The 20,855-nt window shown below is 38.3% G+C and overlaps 2 protein-coding genes across 4 annotated transcripts; both read right to left on the reverse strand.

The window, feature by feature from the left end:
- Positions 1 to 623: 623 nt before the first annotated feature.
- gtf2f2a (general transcription factor IIF, polypeptide 2a) lies at positions 624 to 9,904 on the reverse strand. 2 transcript variants are annotated; one of them, XM_036563365.1, is made up of 10 exons: positions 9,876 to 9,904; positions 9,693 to 9,767; positions 9,267 to 9,340; positions 9,125 to 9,143; positions 7,909 to 8,053; positions 4,617 to 4,664; positions 4,107 to 4,188; positions 2,619 to 2,718; positions 1,580 to 1,723; positions 624 to 1,154 (listed from the first exon to the last, which is right to left on the reverse strand). In XM_036563365.1, exons 2-10 carry the CDS (start codon positions 9,756 to 9,758, stop codon positions 1,035 to 1,037), a joined length of 798 nt encoding a protein of 265 aa, XP_036419258.1. In that variant the 5' UTR covers positions 9,759 to 9,767; positions 9,876 to 9,904; the 3' UTR covers positions 624 to 1,034. The 2 variants fall into 2 exon arrangements, with proteins under 2 accessions (XP_036419258.1, XP_036419259.1); XM_036563366.1 differs by lacking the exons at positions 4,617 to 4,664; positions 9,876 to 9,904 and having other exon boundaries at positions 9,693 to 9,869.
- A 1,925-nt stretch (positions 9,905 to 11,829) lies between these two features.
- Positions 11,830 to 17,763, reverse strand: gpalpp1 (GPALPP motifs containing 1). 2 transcript variants are annotated; one of them, XM_036563473.1, is made up of 7 exons: positions 17,563 to 17,763; positions 16,512 to 16,638; positions 15,623 to 15,733; positions 14,720 to 14,969; positions 13,769 to 13,933; positions 13,250 to 13,351; positions 11,830 to 12,741 (listed from the first exon to the last, which is right to left on the reverse strand). In XM_036563473.1, exons 1-7 carry the CDS (start codon positions 17,645 to 17,647, stop codon positions 12,523 to 12,525), a joined length of 1,059 nt encoding a protein of 352 aa, XP_036419366.1. In that variant the 5' UTR covers positions 17,648 to 17,763; the 3' UTR covers positions 11,830 to 12,522. The 2 variants fall into 2 exon arrangements, with proteins under 2 accessions (XP_036419366.1, XP_036419365.1); XM_036563472.1 differs by having other exon boundaries at positions 15,623 to 15,736.
- Between the last annotated feature and the right edge of the window lie 3,092 nt (positions 17,764 to 20,855).

The following is a 20,855-nucleotide window of genomic DNA, read 5'->3' on the forward strand; positions in this document are numbered from 1 at the left end:
TTGTGTTGAATGGCTCACAAGCTGTTTGGATGAGAAGGTGGAGAAAACAGTTGCATAGCTTTTTCAGCTACTGACTGGCACTAGCTTCTAGTTAGCTGCTGCTGCCATGTGCATGCAGTCAGGGGGACCTGACCTAATACAGTCATGCGGTTACCTATGTGGACAAGTACCTGATTTAGAAGCACAAATCCAAATTACTCAAACTAGGAAAAGAATCCGATTTTTTTCAACCTGGTAATGTGAATACAGCCTTAAACTACTTTGGTCTGTGGAGTAAGTTAGTGAATAGATCACTTCTAATACTCACTTGTTTGACATTAAAACTGCTGGACAGTGACAAAATACAAAGCCTAATGCAAAAGGTAGGTTATTGGCTACTTTAACTGTACTGTCTAGAAAGCTGAAGCGCAGGTTTGGATAGCATGGTACCTTTGAAATGAAAATCCATGATAAAATGGTTGCAAGCAACATGCGTATTGTGGAAATCTTAAGACGTGTTTACAAAGGTGATAGACCAGCTTATGGCCTAAAACAGGACAAGCTGTACTCAAATCTATTTTGCTGCTGTATGAAAGTAATTAAAGGCAAACCACATTTACATCACAAAGTTTTTGTAGAAAACATTTATTTAAACACAGCCTTTAGTAGCTTAAAATCACTGCTAAGTAAAAACACAAATGGGTTTAGCTAACCTTACAGGTAATCTTGAGCAACATGGTCAGTGTTGCTCTTCCAAAAGAACCGAAGCCACATTTATATGGTAGTTTCTAGCAAATCCAGCAAACAAACAAAACACTAATGTTTCATAAAAACAGTTCATCAAACCTAGAAGACTCTGAAGAATGGACTTTCATGGCCTTCTGCACGGGGCACTGAGAAACAGGAACTGCTTGCACTTGCTTGTACTAACCTTGGCCCGTTTAGTAAATGCCTAGAGGCCAAACGCACAGCTCTGTGGTAAGACAGCCTTATTCCTGTAATAGGAATAAAAGGGCAATGAAACAGATCAGCACTCAATGAAATAATCAACCAGCTCAGTCGCTCTTCTCCTCATTCTGGTAATGCCTGTATTCAGGCTTCAGCTCCCAGGTGTTCTTGTGGGTGCCCTTCACGTTGTAGATACCAATGTCGCGCAGGATCTCCTTCAGATAAATCTTCACAGAAAGAAAGAGTGAGAGACAAACAGTTGGTCAAAAAAAAACACAGTTTGCTGTTTTATTATGAACTGAGAAGCAGGACAGGCAAGATTTATCAGAGCCTTTAGATATAATTTTCAGAAAACATATATAAATATTTAAATATATAAAATTACTACCTAATTATTTGCACAGTACTAGCAGGGTACTACAATTATTTTTAGTATAATATTGTATAACCTGCACTGGCATTTGCACTGTTAAACAAATCTTTAATATTTTTTAATCAAATCAGGCCATATATGAATAAATCATGAAATCATTCAAATTCATTTTAATACAGGACTATGTTTGTACTGTATCTGGTGAAAAACAAAACCTTTCCAAAAAGATACTGACATGTATTTTCACTTTGGCTAAGCTTAGAGTTCACTAAAACTTACCACAGGCTGTTTGGTGATGTCCACTAGATCTTTTATGTTGTAATACTGGTGCTTCTCAAAGGCAGAGAAGAGCATATCCAGCACCTGTTGCCTGTCCGCTCGCGCCCTTTTTCCCTCTTCTTTCTTCTTTTTCTCATAGTCCAGCTGAGGGAAACACCACAGGATGGTGAGAACTCAGAAGGAAGCCACAGGAAGTCAGAACTAACAGTCATTCCTATCATATCATTCCTAGTAACATTCCTGTACTAATTATTTGGACTTTGTACTGAATTCACAGTGGGCAACATTAACTTCCATTACGCTGTCTGCCACTGCTTCATGGGATGAAAGTAAACGTCAATACTATTCACACATTCGGCTGTGGAGCAGTGGAAATCTCCAGTGTTCTCTGGAGTGATGGAGCTCCATCCGGTACCTTTTGAAAAGAGTTACAGTGGTGTTTTCCAGAACTAATCATCTAACATCTGTGCCTCTCTTCACTAATGCCGTTGTGGCTTTAAAAAAAACAAAACAACAAGAATGTTGCCCCAAATGTCAATAAACAAATGTTGACATGTAAACAATGGAAAGGTAGCAGCTTTCTAAGAACCTAAATCCAAAACACAAGCCGGCCTCAAAATAGCATTTTTATGTCTTGTAGTGTCAGACAAGATAAATCATTGGATTTATTATTGGTAATTCTACTGGAGACACCCTACTACCAGCGCCAACTGTGTTCTCAAACATAACCAGCTGTGCTACATCAATGCAGCAAGACACTACTGAAAAACAGAAAGGCCATATATAGAATCTGCCAATTTGATCCAACAGCATTGTGCATGAATATGATTGATAGTGTAGGTTTAAAACAGCTGACACAAATTTTCAGTGTTGACAACAAGCCATGAAGGGCAGGCCAGTTTTCATTGTGATGTGAGATCTATGAATTGGTACTGAAAACTGAAGCTGCAATAATTCATGATAAAGTAAATGCTCTGCATATGATTAATGATTTAAATACTCATATAGTCACATTTATGTAAAACTCATTCAGACTCACGTTATAGGCGTGGTTGGCCACAGGTTTGTAATTGGTGGTGACTGCTTTGTCAAGCTGCTGAGAGAATCTGTGGGGTTTCGATGACTCCTCAATCTGCAGCCTGCAACAGGACAAAACACCACTCAGTACCAGAGAGTAAACACTGAAGATTAACCTGTTCATTGTGTGTATGTTTATTTTTACCTCCACACAGCACTTAACAACCACTACAGGCCAGAGCACACTGACTTATTGGTCTTCAACAAACCTAACAAACCCTACCTGTTAGTGACTCCTGAGAACGTTGTCCCGCATTCAGTGTTCTAGAAAGTTCTCCTTACATTCACGTTGTTCTAGAACATTCTCTCCTATTCACACTGATCTAGAACATTCTCCCCATTCTCAGATACTCTTCCCCAATCCATAACAGTTCATTTCCATAATAGGCTAGGAATTAGAATGCTGGTGTTTGCTGGAGAACGCTGGATCAGCGCACCACAGCATGAACGAGTAGTTACACCCTAAAAGCGACTGTTTCATTAAAAACTGAAACAAACTGCTTTGTAATAATAAATGACAAGATTTATTCAACAATGTCATTGAAATTTTACACCTTCGGATCACAAAAGAATCTGAGCTCTGTGTACAATTGAGGGAGTCAAGGAAGAAGAAAAAAAAACCTCTAGCTTAAATCATCATAACAGCAGGCTAACAAAAGCATAAAAAGTGGCCCAAGCAGCCATTTAAATGCTGTTAGTGTTAGCTGGCTAGTTAAGAAACATTAATAGAAAATAGAAACATTAGTTTTGAAAAACTTGCGTTTGTTAGGCTCAGATAACTAAGTGAAAAACTACCAATCTTGCATAAAGTCAGTCAGAGAGGGTCTCCTTTTCAACCACCCAACAAACAAAATCTATTTTATTTTCTGGTCTGTCAATCTGGTGAGATCAGTTGTCCTAAAGTACATCGTTTGACGTGATCAAGTGATGCAATATCAGCATTTTGATTGGCTGTTTTGTGAAACTTGTTCCATGATGTTGAGACGCTTGCAATGATTGCAGCTGAATTTCAAATGAGTTGCAGGACACTTCGTATTATGCAATTCAAGTGCAGTTTATTTTCATGTAGGTTTCAAGAAACTGAAATTGTTTCATTGTGTAAAGACTGCCTTAGCACTGCAGTCGCAACCTGCTAGTTCACGTTCTCAAAAAGCCAGATTCAAATGATAGCCAGCTAGCAGTTGATTGACAGTTCCAAAGCTGTTGCTGCTTAGCCTTTAAAAAAAATGTAGTGTGACCATCCAAGAAAAAAGGCCATGTGCTGTGCAATGTGATCCTCTCTAATGGCTCAATATTCTAATGTTGTCAGTTGTAGAATTCTTAGAAAAGGAGCTGAAAAACCAAACAAAACACAGGGAACAAGGAGAGAACTTTCTAAATGTGTGTGCATTAAACCCTAATGTAACCTTTAACAGTCTGGAAGTGTCTGTATGCGTACACATCTGCTCACCGTTTTAACCTCATGTAGTTTTCACTGGCGGCTGGCCTGCACTCGGCTCGCTGCACCACCACTCCCTCCAGCGCTATTTTATCTTGGTGAGGAGAAATGCATAAACAATAAATGACAACACAGTCATGCCAGCTCAAAGCAACATACAGTGAAAGGAGGCTGAGTACAATCTCCTTTTCATCAGTGACAACATTGGCCATTGTTTCTGTTCCAGCCTGTGGTAGGGAACAATTTAATTACCGGAAAAAAGATCTGTGGACACTCCATTTGCAACACACCAACTGCCACCCACTCTTACACAACAGGAAGATTTGTTGCACAGTCTGCATGATTAATGCTTTCATATTTATATACAATTTAGAAGTCATACTGACAGACTGCTCTCTGCGTCTCAAGTGTCCACAAGACTTAGTCTTTTTTTATCATGTTTATGAAGGCTTTATGTATACGGCCCCCTCTGGACCGAGCAATATTCCTGTCAGCAGACAGGTGGCGGTGGTGAGGACTCACCTGGGCCTGTACCAGTACCTGAGCTGCTGCCTTCAGCGTCTGACTGGCCTATGAGAGGGATGGCAACATGAGAACCAAAGGAACCCACTCTCACACACTCACTCACGCTAGGGTCTCTTTCTGTCTAGCCACAAAGGAATTAGCAATGAGCCAAGCACACAAAGGCCAATACTTTAGTCACACGCACACAAACTCTCTGTAGTAGTGCAATTAGCCAATTAAATAACCTATTAGTCTGATTGCTTGCACACACATTCACTCATCATTCATAATCAAAACACAACCTGTCTGAAGTTTAAGTGACAATTGGGCCAAAAATCTCAACAGCAATTTTAGTTGATCAGCCAAGAAAAGGTTTGGTGTCCAAAGTTTGCTTCTTTCATTTTGTACTGAAGCTACAAAGGCTAATACAGCTACTAAGTAATGGAATCTTATAGCATTATGCAAACTGCAAGCCTAAAGCATCACAACTATTTTTTATTTATGTCATACAGTGTCAGAAACTACATAAACAAGACTTTTTGAGACATGCAGTTTGCACAGTGCTAATGGATGGCTGTAAGCTTCCATCACACAAGTAAAAACTAAAAAAGTACACTTTAGATATCAAACCTGTCTTGGTTGATCAACTACTTTTGGAGTAAAAGGAAAATACTGTTAATGTGAATTTTGGCCAAACCGTTTCTTTCACACAGCCACGCTCTGGCACAATCTCAATTCTCAAGCAAGCTCACTCCACTCCCACTCCAACAGGCAGACAACATCTGGCCATTTATCTAGAGCATGGAAGTCTACAAAGCACAAATGTCAGGAAGTAGTAGACCTCACCACAAGAACATTTTCAAAGAACTATGGGAGGCTGATCAGAGTTATTCCGGGACCAAAATTTTCAGTCAAAATGACCATTACGTACTTAACTTCATAGAAGCCCAAATATATTAAATATAAAAGCTATAATTAGATATTAAATATAATTTTTGTCAGCATTTCATGTGTCTATTCTTTATTACAGCTTCCATTTTTCAACAGATTTGCTTGCAGTTTTTCAAAAAAATCTGCAGGGATATTTTTCCGCACCTCCAAAATTCAGTCATAGACGTTGGTTGCATTTTCTGTTTCTCGGAATCCAAGTAATCCCAAACATACTCAGTGATGTTGAGGCCTGGACTCTGGGGTGGTCAGTCCATTGTTCTGAGAACACCAGCAGCTTTTTTTTTTTGCTTGACTGTTACAGGGCTGTTTATCTGATGGTGTCAGTTTTGGTCGTCTACCACATCTTAATCATCCACTTTTTGAAACTCCTGTTTTTTCCACTTTTTCCTTTGACTTTCACCTTCCTTATGCAAGTGGATTTTCTTGTAACTAATGTCCTTAGAAAATGTCTCCTGAGAAATTAACAACTTGTATATAATAGCCATTTTGACTGGAAATTACAGAAATGAAGGGTATTCATTTAATGCCAATTTCACTGCACACAAAAATAAAAAGGGAGCAAATGTGGTGCAGGGAAAGTGGAACAGTGAAGAATGGAATGAGGAGTGAAGAAAAATGCCTGGTATTGAGATTCGCCAATGCTGTCTCCCACTCACGCAGAGTAAAATCTTAAAGCTCAATCCTGACGCTAAAGCATAGTCAAGCTCAATGTAAGCACACCACACACACACACACACACACACACACACACACACACACTCCAAGCGCAGCACAAAAACACTCAAGTAAGAGAGGTGAAGAGACTGTTTTGATTTGGTTTGTCAAAACCAGAGAATGGATTAAATCACAGCAAGTTGCTACAATATGCACGCTATCGAATCACGCCCACAGCACGACACACTGATCGAATGAAAGCAGAGGTAAGGTTGCACACGGGCAACGGCAGAAGCTCAACAGAAACCAATAGGATCATCACACCACAATGCCAGGTTGGCCACACAGCACTGTGCACTTACAACAAAAATTACACTCGAGAGAAAAGCAAAAGATAAAGAACTGAGAAGAAAGTGAGTGAGTACAGTGAGGGAAAGAGAGAACAAGAAAAGTAAAAAGGAAGAATAAACTGAGCTGGCAGCAGGACCTTAAACCTCAACAGGCGTATATTAATGACTTACCATTACTGCTGTGAAGGTCATGTTCTAAGAACTTCTATTAGACTCCCTAATACTAACATTATCTCCATCTCCTCAATACAGGAGCACAATATATAAGAGGCTGATATTCACTGCTAAATTGGAAATTTGTAATTATTATTATCTGCTTGATACTGGAATTACAGCGAATAATTACAACTGACAATTTAGTGATCTACTATTAGCTTACACACACTGATAAACGTATAGTCCCTAATGGTGGGGATTTACTTTGTTTCCAACTCACATAGAAGTGTTTTGAGTTCCACTTATGAGGTTTGTGCCATTTTAGATACAAAAAACAGCTGTAATTCATTTTTACATAACTATTTTTCAACCTTTTCCTATCCCTTAAACAACTAAACCAGCTTGTTGTTTTTGTTTCTTTAAGACTGATATATACATATATGTATTTATATATATCAGTTACTTTAAGTTATTTATAAATGAGCTCTGTTCTGATTGGCTACCCTTTATTGTACCTCATTCAAAAGCAGTCTGGTCTGAACCATGCCTAATAATAAAGGGCTAAACTGCTGTAGGGTGAATGGAAGATATATTCAAATGAGTTGTTTACCATGACATCACAGAAATAGTCAATTTAAACAGATTTTTTTTTTTGGCTAAGTTTGCATATATGGATTACATGGACTGGGAAGTGAACGGTACATTTTAAACTTTTAACAGGTTAACAAGTTTTAACATATACTAAATACATATACATACACTAAGACGAAAAATTGCTTTTCAAGGTAAAAGCTCTTTAAGCCTTACTCTTAAACTAAGAATACATTTTGAATTGACAATCCAATCTCAGCTGCTCTTTAACAGACACTGCAACAAACTGCTTCTTTTCTCTTGACAAGACACACCTCATGCTACGACTGTTCATGATATTTGCATGTTGGCCGAAATAAATGGAATGTTTGTTATTCTCAGAGCAGATTTAATTTCACAAACGTATGTAGGCTGACTGTTGTAAGAAACATCAGGTCACCTAGTCATTTCCTTTGCATCTTCCTACTGAGGATTTCTGATGATTACACATCAGGTCAACGTTCAAAGGAAGCTGAATGCAAAGGGTCCGTAGTTCTTTTCATGTTTCATCTAAAAGAAGCCCAGAACTTTTAATAACAGTGGCCTCAAGCTTGTTAGCTGGTTCTCACCTGAAGAGGTCTCTGTAAAGACGGCCAAAGTCTGGCCACCCACAGTCTGCATGGTGAAGGGATGTTCCCGGGGGGCGCGGACCACAGAAGCTTTCTCGCTAGAGCTCTCTATCGTGGTCAACTCCTCATTCAGCGTGAAGGACACCTGATAAAGATTAAGTGATGCAAGCATACACAATGTACTTCTTATCTGTAGTAGCATTTGCAGAATATAATGAAATGGGCACAAGTCTTCTCAAGCCCTGTACCAACTGGCATCCTTCGGACCTTATCTGCGCATGCCAGACAGTCAGGGTTCTTCAATTCCTGTGTCCAGCACAGTTTGGTAAATTCTCTGCTCAAACACACCTGGTTCAATTCATCTGTTAGTTGGCAGGTGTAGTAGGTGCCGGAAAAAGAAAAACACCAAACTGTGCCAGACACCAGCACTCCAAGACTTAAACTGAAGCACCCAGCCAAAGGTTGTTCTATTTCTCATTTTGGCATTCAGAAGGGTGCTTACAAACACCCTCTCTGCAGCCTTTGATGAAGTGCTCATTCATGCATTGACTCACATTTGCAATCAAAAACACATCAAATAGGTTAAAATAGATAGATGCTGGCAAATAAATCACAACCTCCATTTTTTTATTTTTTTTTTGGCTAGCATACAACATGAACTACATGAATGCGGCCAGTCAGGTGAATGTGAGAACCAATCAGAGGCCAGGATGAATCAGACTGGATGGGTTTGTTTACAGCTTTCTGAACAACGTGGTGGAGAAGAGAATATCCAGGTATGAAATAAAAAAAAAATCTGTTCATTACTGAGCTGCACTGTGTTTGTAATCTGGATTGACCCACTGTAGATAAGAAAATTAGCTGAGGCTTAGGGCACATTTTGGGACAGTCCTTCGACATTTTCATTGCACCTGTACCTGCTAAGCAAATGTTCATGTAAGTCTATGGCAGAGAATTCATATATGGACCTCGAATCCAGTTTCTGTTCCTGAATTTTGTAATCTGCCAGTGGGACAAAGAGGTCTTGAATGCGTTGAATGAAACTGTTAATATAATAAATTAGCCAACTAGTGTCACACCCACTACTGACACAAATCTGATCACAAGTTCCTGGACTGGGGACTTGATTTAAGGCCTTTTCTCTATAGGAAACGCCAGGGTCAGCTTCAGCCAGTGCCAGGGTAAAAAAAATAAAATAAATAAATGTAGAACTTACCTCTGCCTTCCCTTGATTCCTTCAAAAAGCATGAAGAAACACAGAATGACTGAAGTGGCTTATGTCCCATTCACGTACAGATAGCTTTCACACACCCGCCCCCGAAAAGGTCCACAACCAAGTAATTGTTTAACCTACATACTTGCCGATCCGAAGTTTTCCAACTTCTCCTCTTCCTGTAGCCTTGGCCCATTGTTGAGACAAGTATTTCGGCACCTATTAAGACATATAACGTGTGAGAAACCCATATCTAAATCTACACGAAGCACGGCAGGGTTAAGTAAGTTAACCTACATCGACAACAGAGACACCTCGTCTCTGTCTCTGCTGGTAGCAGTGAACGAACCATTTAGCTAGCCAGGTTAGCATTGCTACAGACCAGAGCTACGAACTTTTACACATAAAGCATGTTTACAAGGAAATGACTACACTAACATGATCAAACCAAGCAACTGTAATTAACGTTAACTGATTTATGTACTGAACACAATCAGATATATACGTTGCTGGCTAGCTAACCTAACATAGCTTAGCTAAGGCTAGCTGAAGTCACTGTATCTGCACTCACTTTAACAAGCCAGACGCCGGTGTTCTGTTTGGCTCCGGTTAAATCCACGTCTCCTCTGTCTGACATCCTCACTGCCTGTTCAGATATGTTAGATATTAAAATGTCATGAAGAAGGTCTTCAGTAGGTCTTTGTTTCCTCTCATGCACGGCTAGTCTAGTCACGAAAGACCCGGGCACGCTTACCGTGAAGCTCGTACGGGGGCTGCGTTGGGACAAACAGGCCTAGTGCACGATGCCGCTAGATGCAGTAGGGATGGGCAATACCACCGATTTTCTTTTCGATTCGATATCAAGTAAAACAAAGAGTAGTGTCCCGATACCAGTACTAATTTTTTACTAATTTGATAGTTTGTACATCAGCATTAACAAAATGATCTAAGTCTGTTTGTGCTTGTACATCTTATTATTGTAACATGGTTGTCCACAAGAAACGACATATATTTCTAAAAATGACGAAACTATAGTTATTAAATAGTTAAATAACCTAATATTTGGCCTATCAGTGCCTGTATTTCACATATTCAAATTGTTGGTAAAAACAAACAAACAAAACACTTGATACCTATTTTTATGTAAGGAATGAATTTCAAAAGGAAATGTCAGGATTGGACTACCCAAACACAAACAGTTGCCTTTTTTCTCATTCGTATTTCTTCATCATGCTCATCTAGAATGACTAAATATATTTCTGAAGAGATTAGATATAAGATAATTTTCGTGCCTAAAGGAGAAAGTCAAAGGAAAGGGCTATGTTACCCACCCATGGATCACCACATATAAAGCTCAGGATCACCCGATGACAGGGTCAATGCTGAGACAGTTGCGCCACTTGGGAGCCCATAATTGCAGTTTATATATAAAGCTGGAATAAAGAAAGGTTGAATACATCCTCAGACTTTCAGATGCTTAGTTTATAACATTTTAATCTGCACTGTATACACCATCAACCATAACATTAAAAGCATAAAATCCTTTTATCTACACCTTGTCCATTTTATCAGTTCCTCTCACCATACAGGTGCACTTTGTAGCTCTACAATTACAGACTCTAGTCCATCTGTTTCCCTGCATACTTTTTAGACCCATTTTACCTGTTCATCAATGGTCAGGACCCCCACAGAACCACCAACAAGTTGATCAGACACAGCAGTGCTGCTGGAGTTTTTAAACACATCAGTGTCACTGCTGGACTGAGAATAGTACACCAAACAAAAAAATCCAGCCAACAGTGTCCTGTGGGCAGCGTCCTGTGACCATTGATGAAGGACTAGAGGATGACCAACACAAACTGTGCAGCAGCAGATGAGCTATCGTCTGTATTATCTGCTGTCGGCTTTACATCTACAAGGTAGGAGTGTCTAATAGAGTGGGCAGTGAGTGGACACAGTGTTTAAAAACTCCAACAGCACTGCTGTGTCTGATCCACTCGTACCAGCACAACACACACTAACACACCACCACCACATCAGTGTTACTGCAGTGCTGAGAATGATTCACCACCCAAATAATACCTGCTCTGTGGTGGTCCTGACCATCGAAGAACAGGGTGAAAGGGGCTAACAAAGTATGCAGAGAAACAGATGGACTACAGTCTGTAATTGTAGAGCTACAAAGTGCATATGAGCAAAGAGCATATGCAGTGATACAAGGAGGTGGCTTTAATGTTATGGCCAGTTAACAGGTCATTAACTTGATAAACGATTCTTCTTGAGTTTTGAATGGTAGTGTCCAGTTAGCCATGACCACATACTAGTCAGTAGTTAAAAAAAAATCTGATTAGCCCTAATGTTGAGAACACTGCACAGTTATGTCACAGCTTCTTCTCTAACAGCTTGGTCATTATGGGAGGCTTATATGCATAAATGAATGACATTATTATTGTTGTTGTCCAGAGAAAAACATCTTCCATTTTTAAATATTTGATAGTGAATGGACCAATAGAAATGCTCCACAATTACTTAGAATAAAACCTTTTTATATTAACTTACATTAACATTTAAGCATTTCTACCATTAGGTTACTATTTTGGGAGGGGGGGCAGTATGGGGGTTAGATTTGGTGAGGCTGTCTTTTTCTGCTGGCTTTTGAGTTGTGTACATGTAGGAATTGTGTAAAGAACCTCTATAAAACCTCTACAATATGTTGAAATGTTTCTTTATTCCAAGTCAGACGGTGACAAACAGGGTATGAAAAACTACAACATAAGATAAACACAAAAGAATGTTTGGAATCACATTTTAAATCACTTAAAAAAGGGTTACAAATCAACTTCATATTCTCAAAACACCAAAACAACACAGAAAATATTCCTGTACAATTTTATAGCATCACCACCAACAACTTGCAGTATGAATATTTTCTTTCATATTGTTCATTTCTTTGCACGTCTCAATATTCGAGCATGAATATTAGACATGAGCATTAAATCATGAATCTAAAACTGCTGAGATGATACATGATATTTACATCATTTTACATTAGCACTGTTTGGCCAATGAAAGCTAAAGAAAGCACTATTTGACTAATGAAAGAATGTTGCTGGCTTTCAGCAAGCTATAGCAACATTAGCTAGTACTATTTAGCTTACCCTTAAGCACAGCTCTGTTTTCAGAGGGCTAGCTTACCAAACAGTGCTCATAATAAATGAAAGCTGATGTTACCTTTCCATCCTCAGTACCCACAGTAATTAGCACTAACTGGCTAATCTTTAAATGGGTAGTTCAAATAAACAGTGCTAATTAAGGACCAATCAATGACAGACACAATAGTTCGCACTGGTTTGGTTGACCCTTTAAACACTCCTTGTCAACATCTCTATGACGGTTCCTCCTCAGAGGAACATCCGGTCCTTACTGTGTGAAAAGCGAGTGTTCAGCTCCTGAGACTTCTTCAGCAAAGCTTTCTTCTGAGCCTCGTCGAAGCGGTTGACCTGCAGGTCAGCGTCTCTGTCAAAGGGCCTCCTCTCCACTGGCTGTTTGGAGTCCTCCTCAGCCTTCCTCTTCATTTTCTTAGTATGCATGCTCAGGAGAGATTCACCTCTCTTAGACTCCTAATAAAGAAAAGCCAGTTTAAGACTGACAGAATGGTTCTAGTATCGTATAAAATAATCGTTTGGCCACGGCATAAAAAGATACACCGCAAAAAGTGATATCTTGACAAATAAAAGCGTCTTAAATATAGGTAATATTTATTATTATAAGATTGTTCAACCCATTTCTGGACATTTGTACTTATAAAAATGCCCCATCACCTGCTCTAGCAGAGAATTTTGTTTGTTTCAAGGCAGAAATAATATCAGTCAGGGCAGTAAGATCAGTTCAATTAATGAGAGCTTGCTTACAATTTAAATACTATTCTTTGGTTTGCCACTTATATTTCACAACATATACAGTGAGGTGCACTGTATATAGTCACAAACATACTCATACGAATGATATTCTGCAGATCTCAGGGTCAGTGGTTCATTCCAATTCGATGATAGAGTACAGAGCCAAAACAACAACGAAAAAAACTGGGGCCACTGTTGAGTTACTTGGGCTGAACAAACTGCAACTTACATTGTACTTGGACACTTTTTCAGCCATGTCTAGGTCTTTCTGAGAGAGACGAGGGCCTTCTTCTTTGGCTGGCAGACCCTTCTCTTTTGCTTCTTGTCGTTCCTTACAGACAAATAAAGAAATACAATTTTGAAATGTTAAAACCATTTACAATACATACCTAATGAAGTATTAAGGTTTTTTTTTACTCTGTACTGTATTTTTATTTATATTCCATTATTGTGTAAATTATTCTTTAAGACATATTTGTCAGGTCAAAATAATCAAATCAAATAAGATGTGAATTTTGTGAAATTTGAGATTTCAGGGTGCACTTTTATAATTTCCTAATGAATCATAAAAAAAAAGGTGGTCAGTGCTCCCCTCCATGATACGCAGGGGCAACGCAGCTCAGTTATAGTTGATGCAAATGGCTAAAATGACAGCTAGTTGATAAGTTGATACTTAACTCAGAAGTGGTAACATTACTAATAGTAAATTGTTAAAGAAATTATTTATTTGAGCAGATGAGTAACTCACCCTGGCTTTGCGCTCGCGGTCTGCAGGCGTGTCTGTCCAGATAGACCGGTCTTTATCCTCAGGGCCGGATCTCTTCTTGAAGGTGCGTGCGCCCAGCCCAATGTGTTGCAGCTCGGGCGGCAGCTCGGTCATCCAGCTCTCCCTCTTCAGCTCTTCAGGTTCATTCTAAAAATGCAGAGCACAAATAGCGATGGAGAAATTCTGTCAGTTTGTAAAATCTATTTTACAACTTGACATTTGGCTGCAGAAGATTAACGTTAACATTGTGTCATTTATAGGTATGACAAAAAGATCTGAAGGTGCCAATTTTACTGCATTATTTAATATAAGAATCACCTATAACGATTATATTGTCACTGAAGCACAAAAACTTTGTATCTCAATTTCTGTTTTTTTTTTGCACAATTTGAAAAGTACAGTTACCTTTTGCATTGTATTACAATTTCATGATGAAAAGAGCAATACAAGTGCTCCAACATTAACTGGAAAAAATAAAGGTACTCAGTAGTAGGTGCTCAAACAACATACTTGGGCTATTTTTAATGAAAGAAAAATGGGTGTATAGTTTTTTTTTGTATAGATTCTGTATATTTTATCCCTGACTTTTATGTAATGTCATTAATACGCGAATGTATTCAAATACTTCTGGAATGGTTAACAGAGTAGTACAGTGCATGTGCTTCCTTACATTAAATTAATCTTTAAAGAATCATAATCATAATGAATCACTATTAGGTCATAGATTGATATGCATTGCAACTCACTGATCTGTCACAATCATGAAAATTAAGCTGACAGTGACAGTGGGTTTAGTTGTATGATTGATATGTGCAACAGAACCAAAAAAGTCTTAAAATGTTCTTTTTAAAAAGCCAACTAGCCTCATATCTCCTTATTTAGAAACATGGTTAATAGTGCAACTACTATCAGCAAAGGTGGCAAAACACTCACATCCAGCCCCATGAGTTTGTCCTTCATCCTCTTCGCCCTTCTCTCAAAGTCTAACGCCACAGAGCTCTCAGCTGCATCTTTTGCTGGCATGGGTCCAACGACTGCATCATCCTCTCCTTCACTGCTAGAAGAGTCTGCTGTGTAGCCTGGTGGTAGTGCTGGCCCTATGGCCCCATCATCCTCCTCTGCATCCTCGTCATGATCCTGTCTTTCAAAGCCCGGAGGCAGCGCAGGTCCTAGCACCGGTGGCCTAAATGTGACCAGAGACAGGCATAACAAGAGGTTTGGGTGGAAACAGTACTTTGAAAATGCCCATATGGACTAAAGCTTAGAGGAACACTCAAGTGTTTTTGACCACATCCGTAACATATGGTGGGTCACTACAGATGATAATTTTGATGGATTTCCTTGCACTGAGAAAAAAAATTTGGTGACTCAAAACCCACTTAGAATAGTGTATTATAGTCTATTCTACATGCTTATTATTATAGCAATAAACGTGCTCTGATTCAAAAGGTCTAAGTACGACGAAATTATCATTTGTGGCAATCAACAGCAAAATGCTGGAATAATCCTATAATGCAAACAGTATTAGAACAATACCACAATGTTTTACCAGCACTTAAAGGGGAAATTCCACAGATATTTGGAACTATTAACTTTCTGTGGTACAGCTTTTAGGGACATTAAACACCCCCACTGTAAACAATTCTGATTCAGTAAGTTTCTGTAGAATGGAACGTTTCACTTTAAACCACACTGAATGACTTTGTGTACATCTTCCCCTTTAAGTATCTAATTTTAGTACTGAAATATTAGTCAGTCTCATCAGCATCAGTGAGCCAATCTGACAAATAGGTGGAATTCCCCTTTAACATGCATGTCATGACCATCTGCTTTTACCGTTCAGGTGAGCTCTCTTTCTTTTTATATCCAGGAGGCAGAGCTGGACCAAAGAAGCCATCATCATCTTCCACGCTTGGTTTTCTAGCTGCTTGTTCCTCTCTGCGAGATCTGCTGAATTAGATGAGTAAATTAGGTGAGATTAGATTCTTTCAAGGCTTTAATGTTACTGAGTGGAGTGAATTCTTTTTATTCCACATATAAATAAGATTACGAAAGTCGCTTTTTATCTTTTAATACACACTGCGAAAAAACTTGTCTGGGCATTCAGCAAAGCTGATTAATGTAATGCTGTGTTTACAGGGCTTTCCAAGAAAATTGATCTAAAAAAAGAAAGAATAATTCACGCATCACCCTGAATGGAAGAAAAAAAAAACTGCACTGGTCACCTGTATCTTTTAGGATAGATTTAATTTACTTGTTTAGCACTAAATTACCCGTGTACTGACCACAATGTTACTTGTGATCTTAGATCAGCAGATTCTAGTAATCTGCATAAAATAAAGAGAAAGTGAAGAGGCCAGTTTTTGTTCTAATGCTTTGAAACTATGAAGCTCAGTTCCACTTTTTTTAATTCAGCAGTCAAGCTCAGTTCACTTTATCAAACATTTAAAAACGTATGATTAATTTAGCTTTTATTTGTTTTATGTATATTTCATTTTCTTTTTAATTTTATGCTACTGTCTGTTTTATTTACCTCTTTCATTGCACTTCTTTATTAGAGTTACTGCTTAATTTGATCTCTTATTTGTAAAAATATTTCATGCTGCTAACCTGACTTTTATCAGGTGTTCTATATACAAACAAGCAGAGATAACTATTATTTTTATAATAATAATTATTATGAGTAGAAGGATTTTTACTATTAATTTTATAAGAAGAGACATACTTTGGTGACGGACCGTCTCCAGATCCCGAGTATTTGGCTCTCTTGAACACGACCTCCTGATCGCTGTCTTCTGATGAACTGGTGGATTCGACGGGTTTATACAGAGGAGGCAGCGCTGGACCTATGACTGAAAAACAACTTTGGTGACTGTATGAAGGCAAAGACATAAGAGCAAATACTTAAAAGGGTATTCCAGCCTTTTTTAATGCATAACTAAATGTTTAAGATGTAAACAAACTCATTCAGAGTGGTTTCATAGGAAAGGCTCCATTCCAGAAAAACTTACAGTGGTGCTGATAACTGATAGGAACCAGACACCTGTTGTCTTCAATACCTTTAAAAGCTACACCACAAAACGTTACTACACGAAATGCCATGAAAACGTTTGGGCTTTAAAACGTTTTTTAAATATCCACTCACAGTGGAGAGGTAAATGCAAAGCATTGTTGTGAGGCAAAACAGTCCCCAAATAAAGATTTAACACACTTTTACCATCATCAACATCAACACTACATATCAAATCTCAGAAGAGACGTGTAGGTTCACTGGTAGTTTTGGATGGTAAATGAATATTTGACTATTTGTGTTGTGACCCCTGGTTCCTATCACCACCACTGTAAAGAAATATGTTACCATTTCACATCAGTCCACTTTTGAATGACCGCGTTTACATCTCAAATACTGCATTATACATTCAATTTTCAAAATTCAGAAATTCCCCCCCAAACCACAACGTGTTAAGGCACCTCGTGCAAAGCCTGCAAATTAATGCTTTTCTAGACAAATTATGCATTAAATCGACATAGCAGTCACACATTTAACCTGTGTGTGGCTAATAAGTGTAGCCAGGCCAGAGCAGCAGGTTAAGGCTTATCCGCCAACAGTCAGACGAGGATGCATTTGGTTTCTATTCTATTCGCATTTTCCCGTTCCACCTTAAGTATCTGAAGCGCCAGAACGTAACTGCTGTACAGTTTAAGGTGGAACGGGGGAATTCTAACGAAAAGCTGGAGAAGGTGACTTCAGCTGCAGCGCCTGCGGACTAACATACTTCTGTCCTCTTCATCTGATTCATCACTCCTGTTCTCTCTCAGTCCCGGTGGCAGCGCGGGTCCGATTACATTACTGCCCGACATCGCCTCAGATTTATCCTCATTGGAAAAATGTTAATAAAACCCTCTTTTTACTTTCTCACCAAAATAAAACATTTACAGCGACAGAATTTCGGCACGATTTCCGGTTTATCAGCGAATTTCACAATAAGAGTCCTGAACCCGAACTCTTTTAAGGCAGTAGGGAAAACGGAGACTTGCGCCACCTGCTGGTTGCATTCAAAATATTTTGAAAGGATATTTTGATAACGGATTAAAAAAAACGGATTATAAGAACAGTAACTACAAATACAATAAGGAAGGAAGACGACTATTTTATACTTTTTTTTGCAAAATAAAGACAAAACAACAATTTAATAACAAACGACCTCCTTTATTATTAATAATTTAAAAGTTTTTTCTGCTTCCACCAACACTAAATCTCTTCCAGTGGAGGACATCAACGAAATAAATGTAACTCGTTACTGTACTTAAGCAGTTTTTCGTCTATCTGTACTTTACTGAAGTATTTCCATTTTGGGCGACTTTTTTACTTTCACTCCACTACATTATGTGAAATCTGTCCTTTCGGTTTATGTGTGTATAAAAACGTAACATGTCAAGACGAAAGAAGCGCGAAGCAGCGCACCAATCAGGGCACAGCACGCACACTTTGTTTTGAGCTTGTTTTGACCTGCTGGACATACCGACCCAGTGCAAGCATACGGTTCATCATCAGAGCAGCAGTGTAAAATTTTGGGAGGGTCTATTCAACATAAATGATGGAACTGACCTGACTGTGTGTAAATAGACCGCATTATAGAAATATGTACACATATGCAGTTGTGACTGATGTGTTTCTTTTTTCTGGATTTATACAAACACTATTTCATACATACATACATACATACATTATCTAAACCGCTTATCCTTCTGGGTCGCGGACACTATTTCATGTTACAATAAATTTGTTTTGGCTAGTTTATGTTTATTAACAGAGACCTACAGATGCAATATAGTAAAGGAAAACACATCTGTGAACCTGCGTTTAAAGTAAGTTTTATTAAACTTAAACTTGTAACTAAGTTGAATAAAGTTATTTAATCTTTTAGTACTTTTACTTTCGATACTTAAGTACATTTGAAGGCAAATACTTTTGTACTTTTACTCAAGTGGAGATCTAAAGGGAGGACTTCTACTTTTACTGGAGTGATATTTTACCTTGGGCATCTCTACTTTAACTCAAGCACATGATTTGTGTACTTCGTCCACCACTGATCTCTTCAGACATGTTGAAACTCCTCTGAAAGAGAAGGTGGTTCGGTTATTATTCCCTTTGCTTTATTTGCTTTATTACACAAGCTCTGTATTTTTGTGTACTGTTTCAGAAATAAAACTCAATAAGAGGAAAAACACCACAGATACAAAACAACAGCATAACGTTTTGCTGAGCTTTAAAAGCCAACCGTGAAGATGAAAATACAACTGAACTACAAAACCCATATCACCTTCAGTCTGTCAGTAACTGTCAATTAATCATTTGGATCACACACACGTGAATATGGTGTTGAGACAGAGCGCCACATCGCACAGCCTGTTGTGAGCGTCACCTCCAGTTCTAATCTTCGTTATATGGGCTGTATGTGGGATTCACAGCGTGTACAGTGCAGGTAACTCATCAGCTGCATAATGTTCAAGCATACAGCATGAATGCTCAAGTATATAGAGCTCCAGTTTAAAGCGCGTACAGTCCCACATCGTACAGCCTGTTACGTGTGCCACCTCCAGTTCACAGCTGATCTTCGTTGTGTGGACTGTATACAGGACTGTTCGCACATCACACTTCTAACAGGAACTCTACAAACTTGAGCACTTAGTTTCAAGTTTATTTGTCATTTGCACAACATGTCAGGACATTCATGCATTGAAATGCTTGTGGCGAGGCTCAGGTGCTCACTCTACAGAAAGTAAACAAAGTAAAAATAAAAATACAAAGAAATACTGAAACTGAAATGTATTAAATATACACAAAATATAGAGACAGGTGGGACCTATGTAAGGAGAAAAAAATCCTTTCTGCTATGTACAAATATATTTATATTAAACAAGGGATAAGGGATAATCTTTGAGGAATATATACATTTTAAAGTGACTTATACTGATCATTTATACTGCCAGCTATACACGTGTTATTAATAGTTATTTATACACTTCTTATTAATAGTTATTTATACTACCAGCTGCAGTAAAGAAAATGAAAAGAAATTAGAAAAGTGAATACATTTTCCTTGGGCAGGATTTTGATGACCACACGAATGCCTTCTGCATTTAGCACACAGCAGATGAATTTACTGTGATTTGTGTTGATTTGAAAGACAGTTTTCACGGATGACGAAATGTATATGGTGCCTTACTGCAACTCTGTGATGTGAAATGCCACGAGCTCAGCACAGCAGTGCAGTTCATGAAAAAGGCCATGTTTGATATTGTGGTTTACTGCAGTATTAAGTTTTACATTAAATCTTCTCAGTTGATTTTGAGTTATTGTGTTTTTGTATAAAATCCAAAAATGAAATGAGTTACTGTAGTGGAGTTATTTTTGCATGTACTCCCAAAAGTTTCGAAATATTAGAGTTATGGGCGACGCCCATTACGGTCTTTTTTCTGATTTGATTCGTTTCCGTTAAAATAGACCTAAACAGACAAAATGTTTCATAACACTGAGTCTGTGTAAATTTCTCTTTTAGCTTTTTACAGTCAAAGTCTGTTCTGCTCCTATTATTAGTATTATTCTACGTAAAAACGTTTATTTATTTTTTTTTGCAAAGTGTAGCTGAAATTAAAATTCCTGCTAAATTATTTATTGTGTTAAGTTTTATGATACAATCGTGGGAGCCAATAATTTAAAACAGGTGTGCTAGTTTTCTATATCAGCTGCTCTATTTCGCTGAGCCCACCATGGCAGACAGCAGCTTAAGGTATGGTGATACACGGCGCCACCACATCACACCAGCACTAGTCTCTCGCGTAACAGCACGACCTTGAGTGAATGATTGTCGTTATACGACAGTTTTATCACGGATGGGCCTATTTATTATTAGATTAACAGACAAATAGTGACGAAAATTGATGGACATGAAAGCATATTTACTATTATTTGGTATATAATTAAATTGCCTAATTACACAGATCTATTTCTCTATTTCTGTGCACCAATGAACTATATTTGTTATCAGAAACTGTAATATTGAAT

The sequence above is a fragment of the Colossoma macropomum genome, unplaced genomic scaffold (genome assembly GCF_904425465.1).
Source record: "Colossoma macropomum unplaced genomic scaffold, Colossoma_macropomum, whole genome shotgun sequence".
Taxonomy (NCBI): domain Eukaryota; kingdom Metazoa; phylum Chordata; class Actinopteri; order Characiformes; family Serrasalmidae; genus Colossoma; species Colossoma macropomum.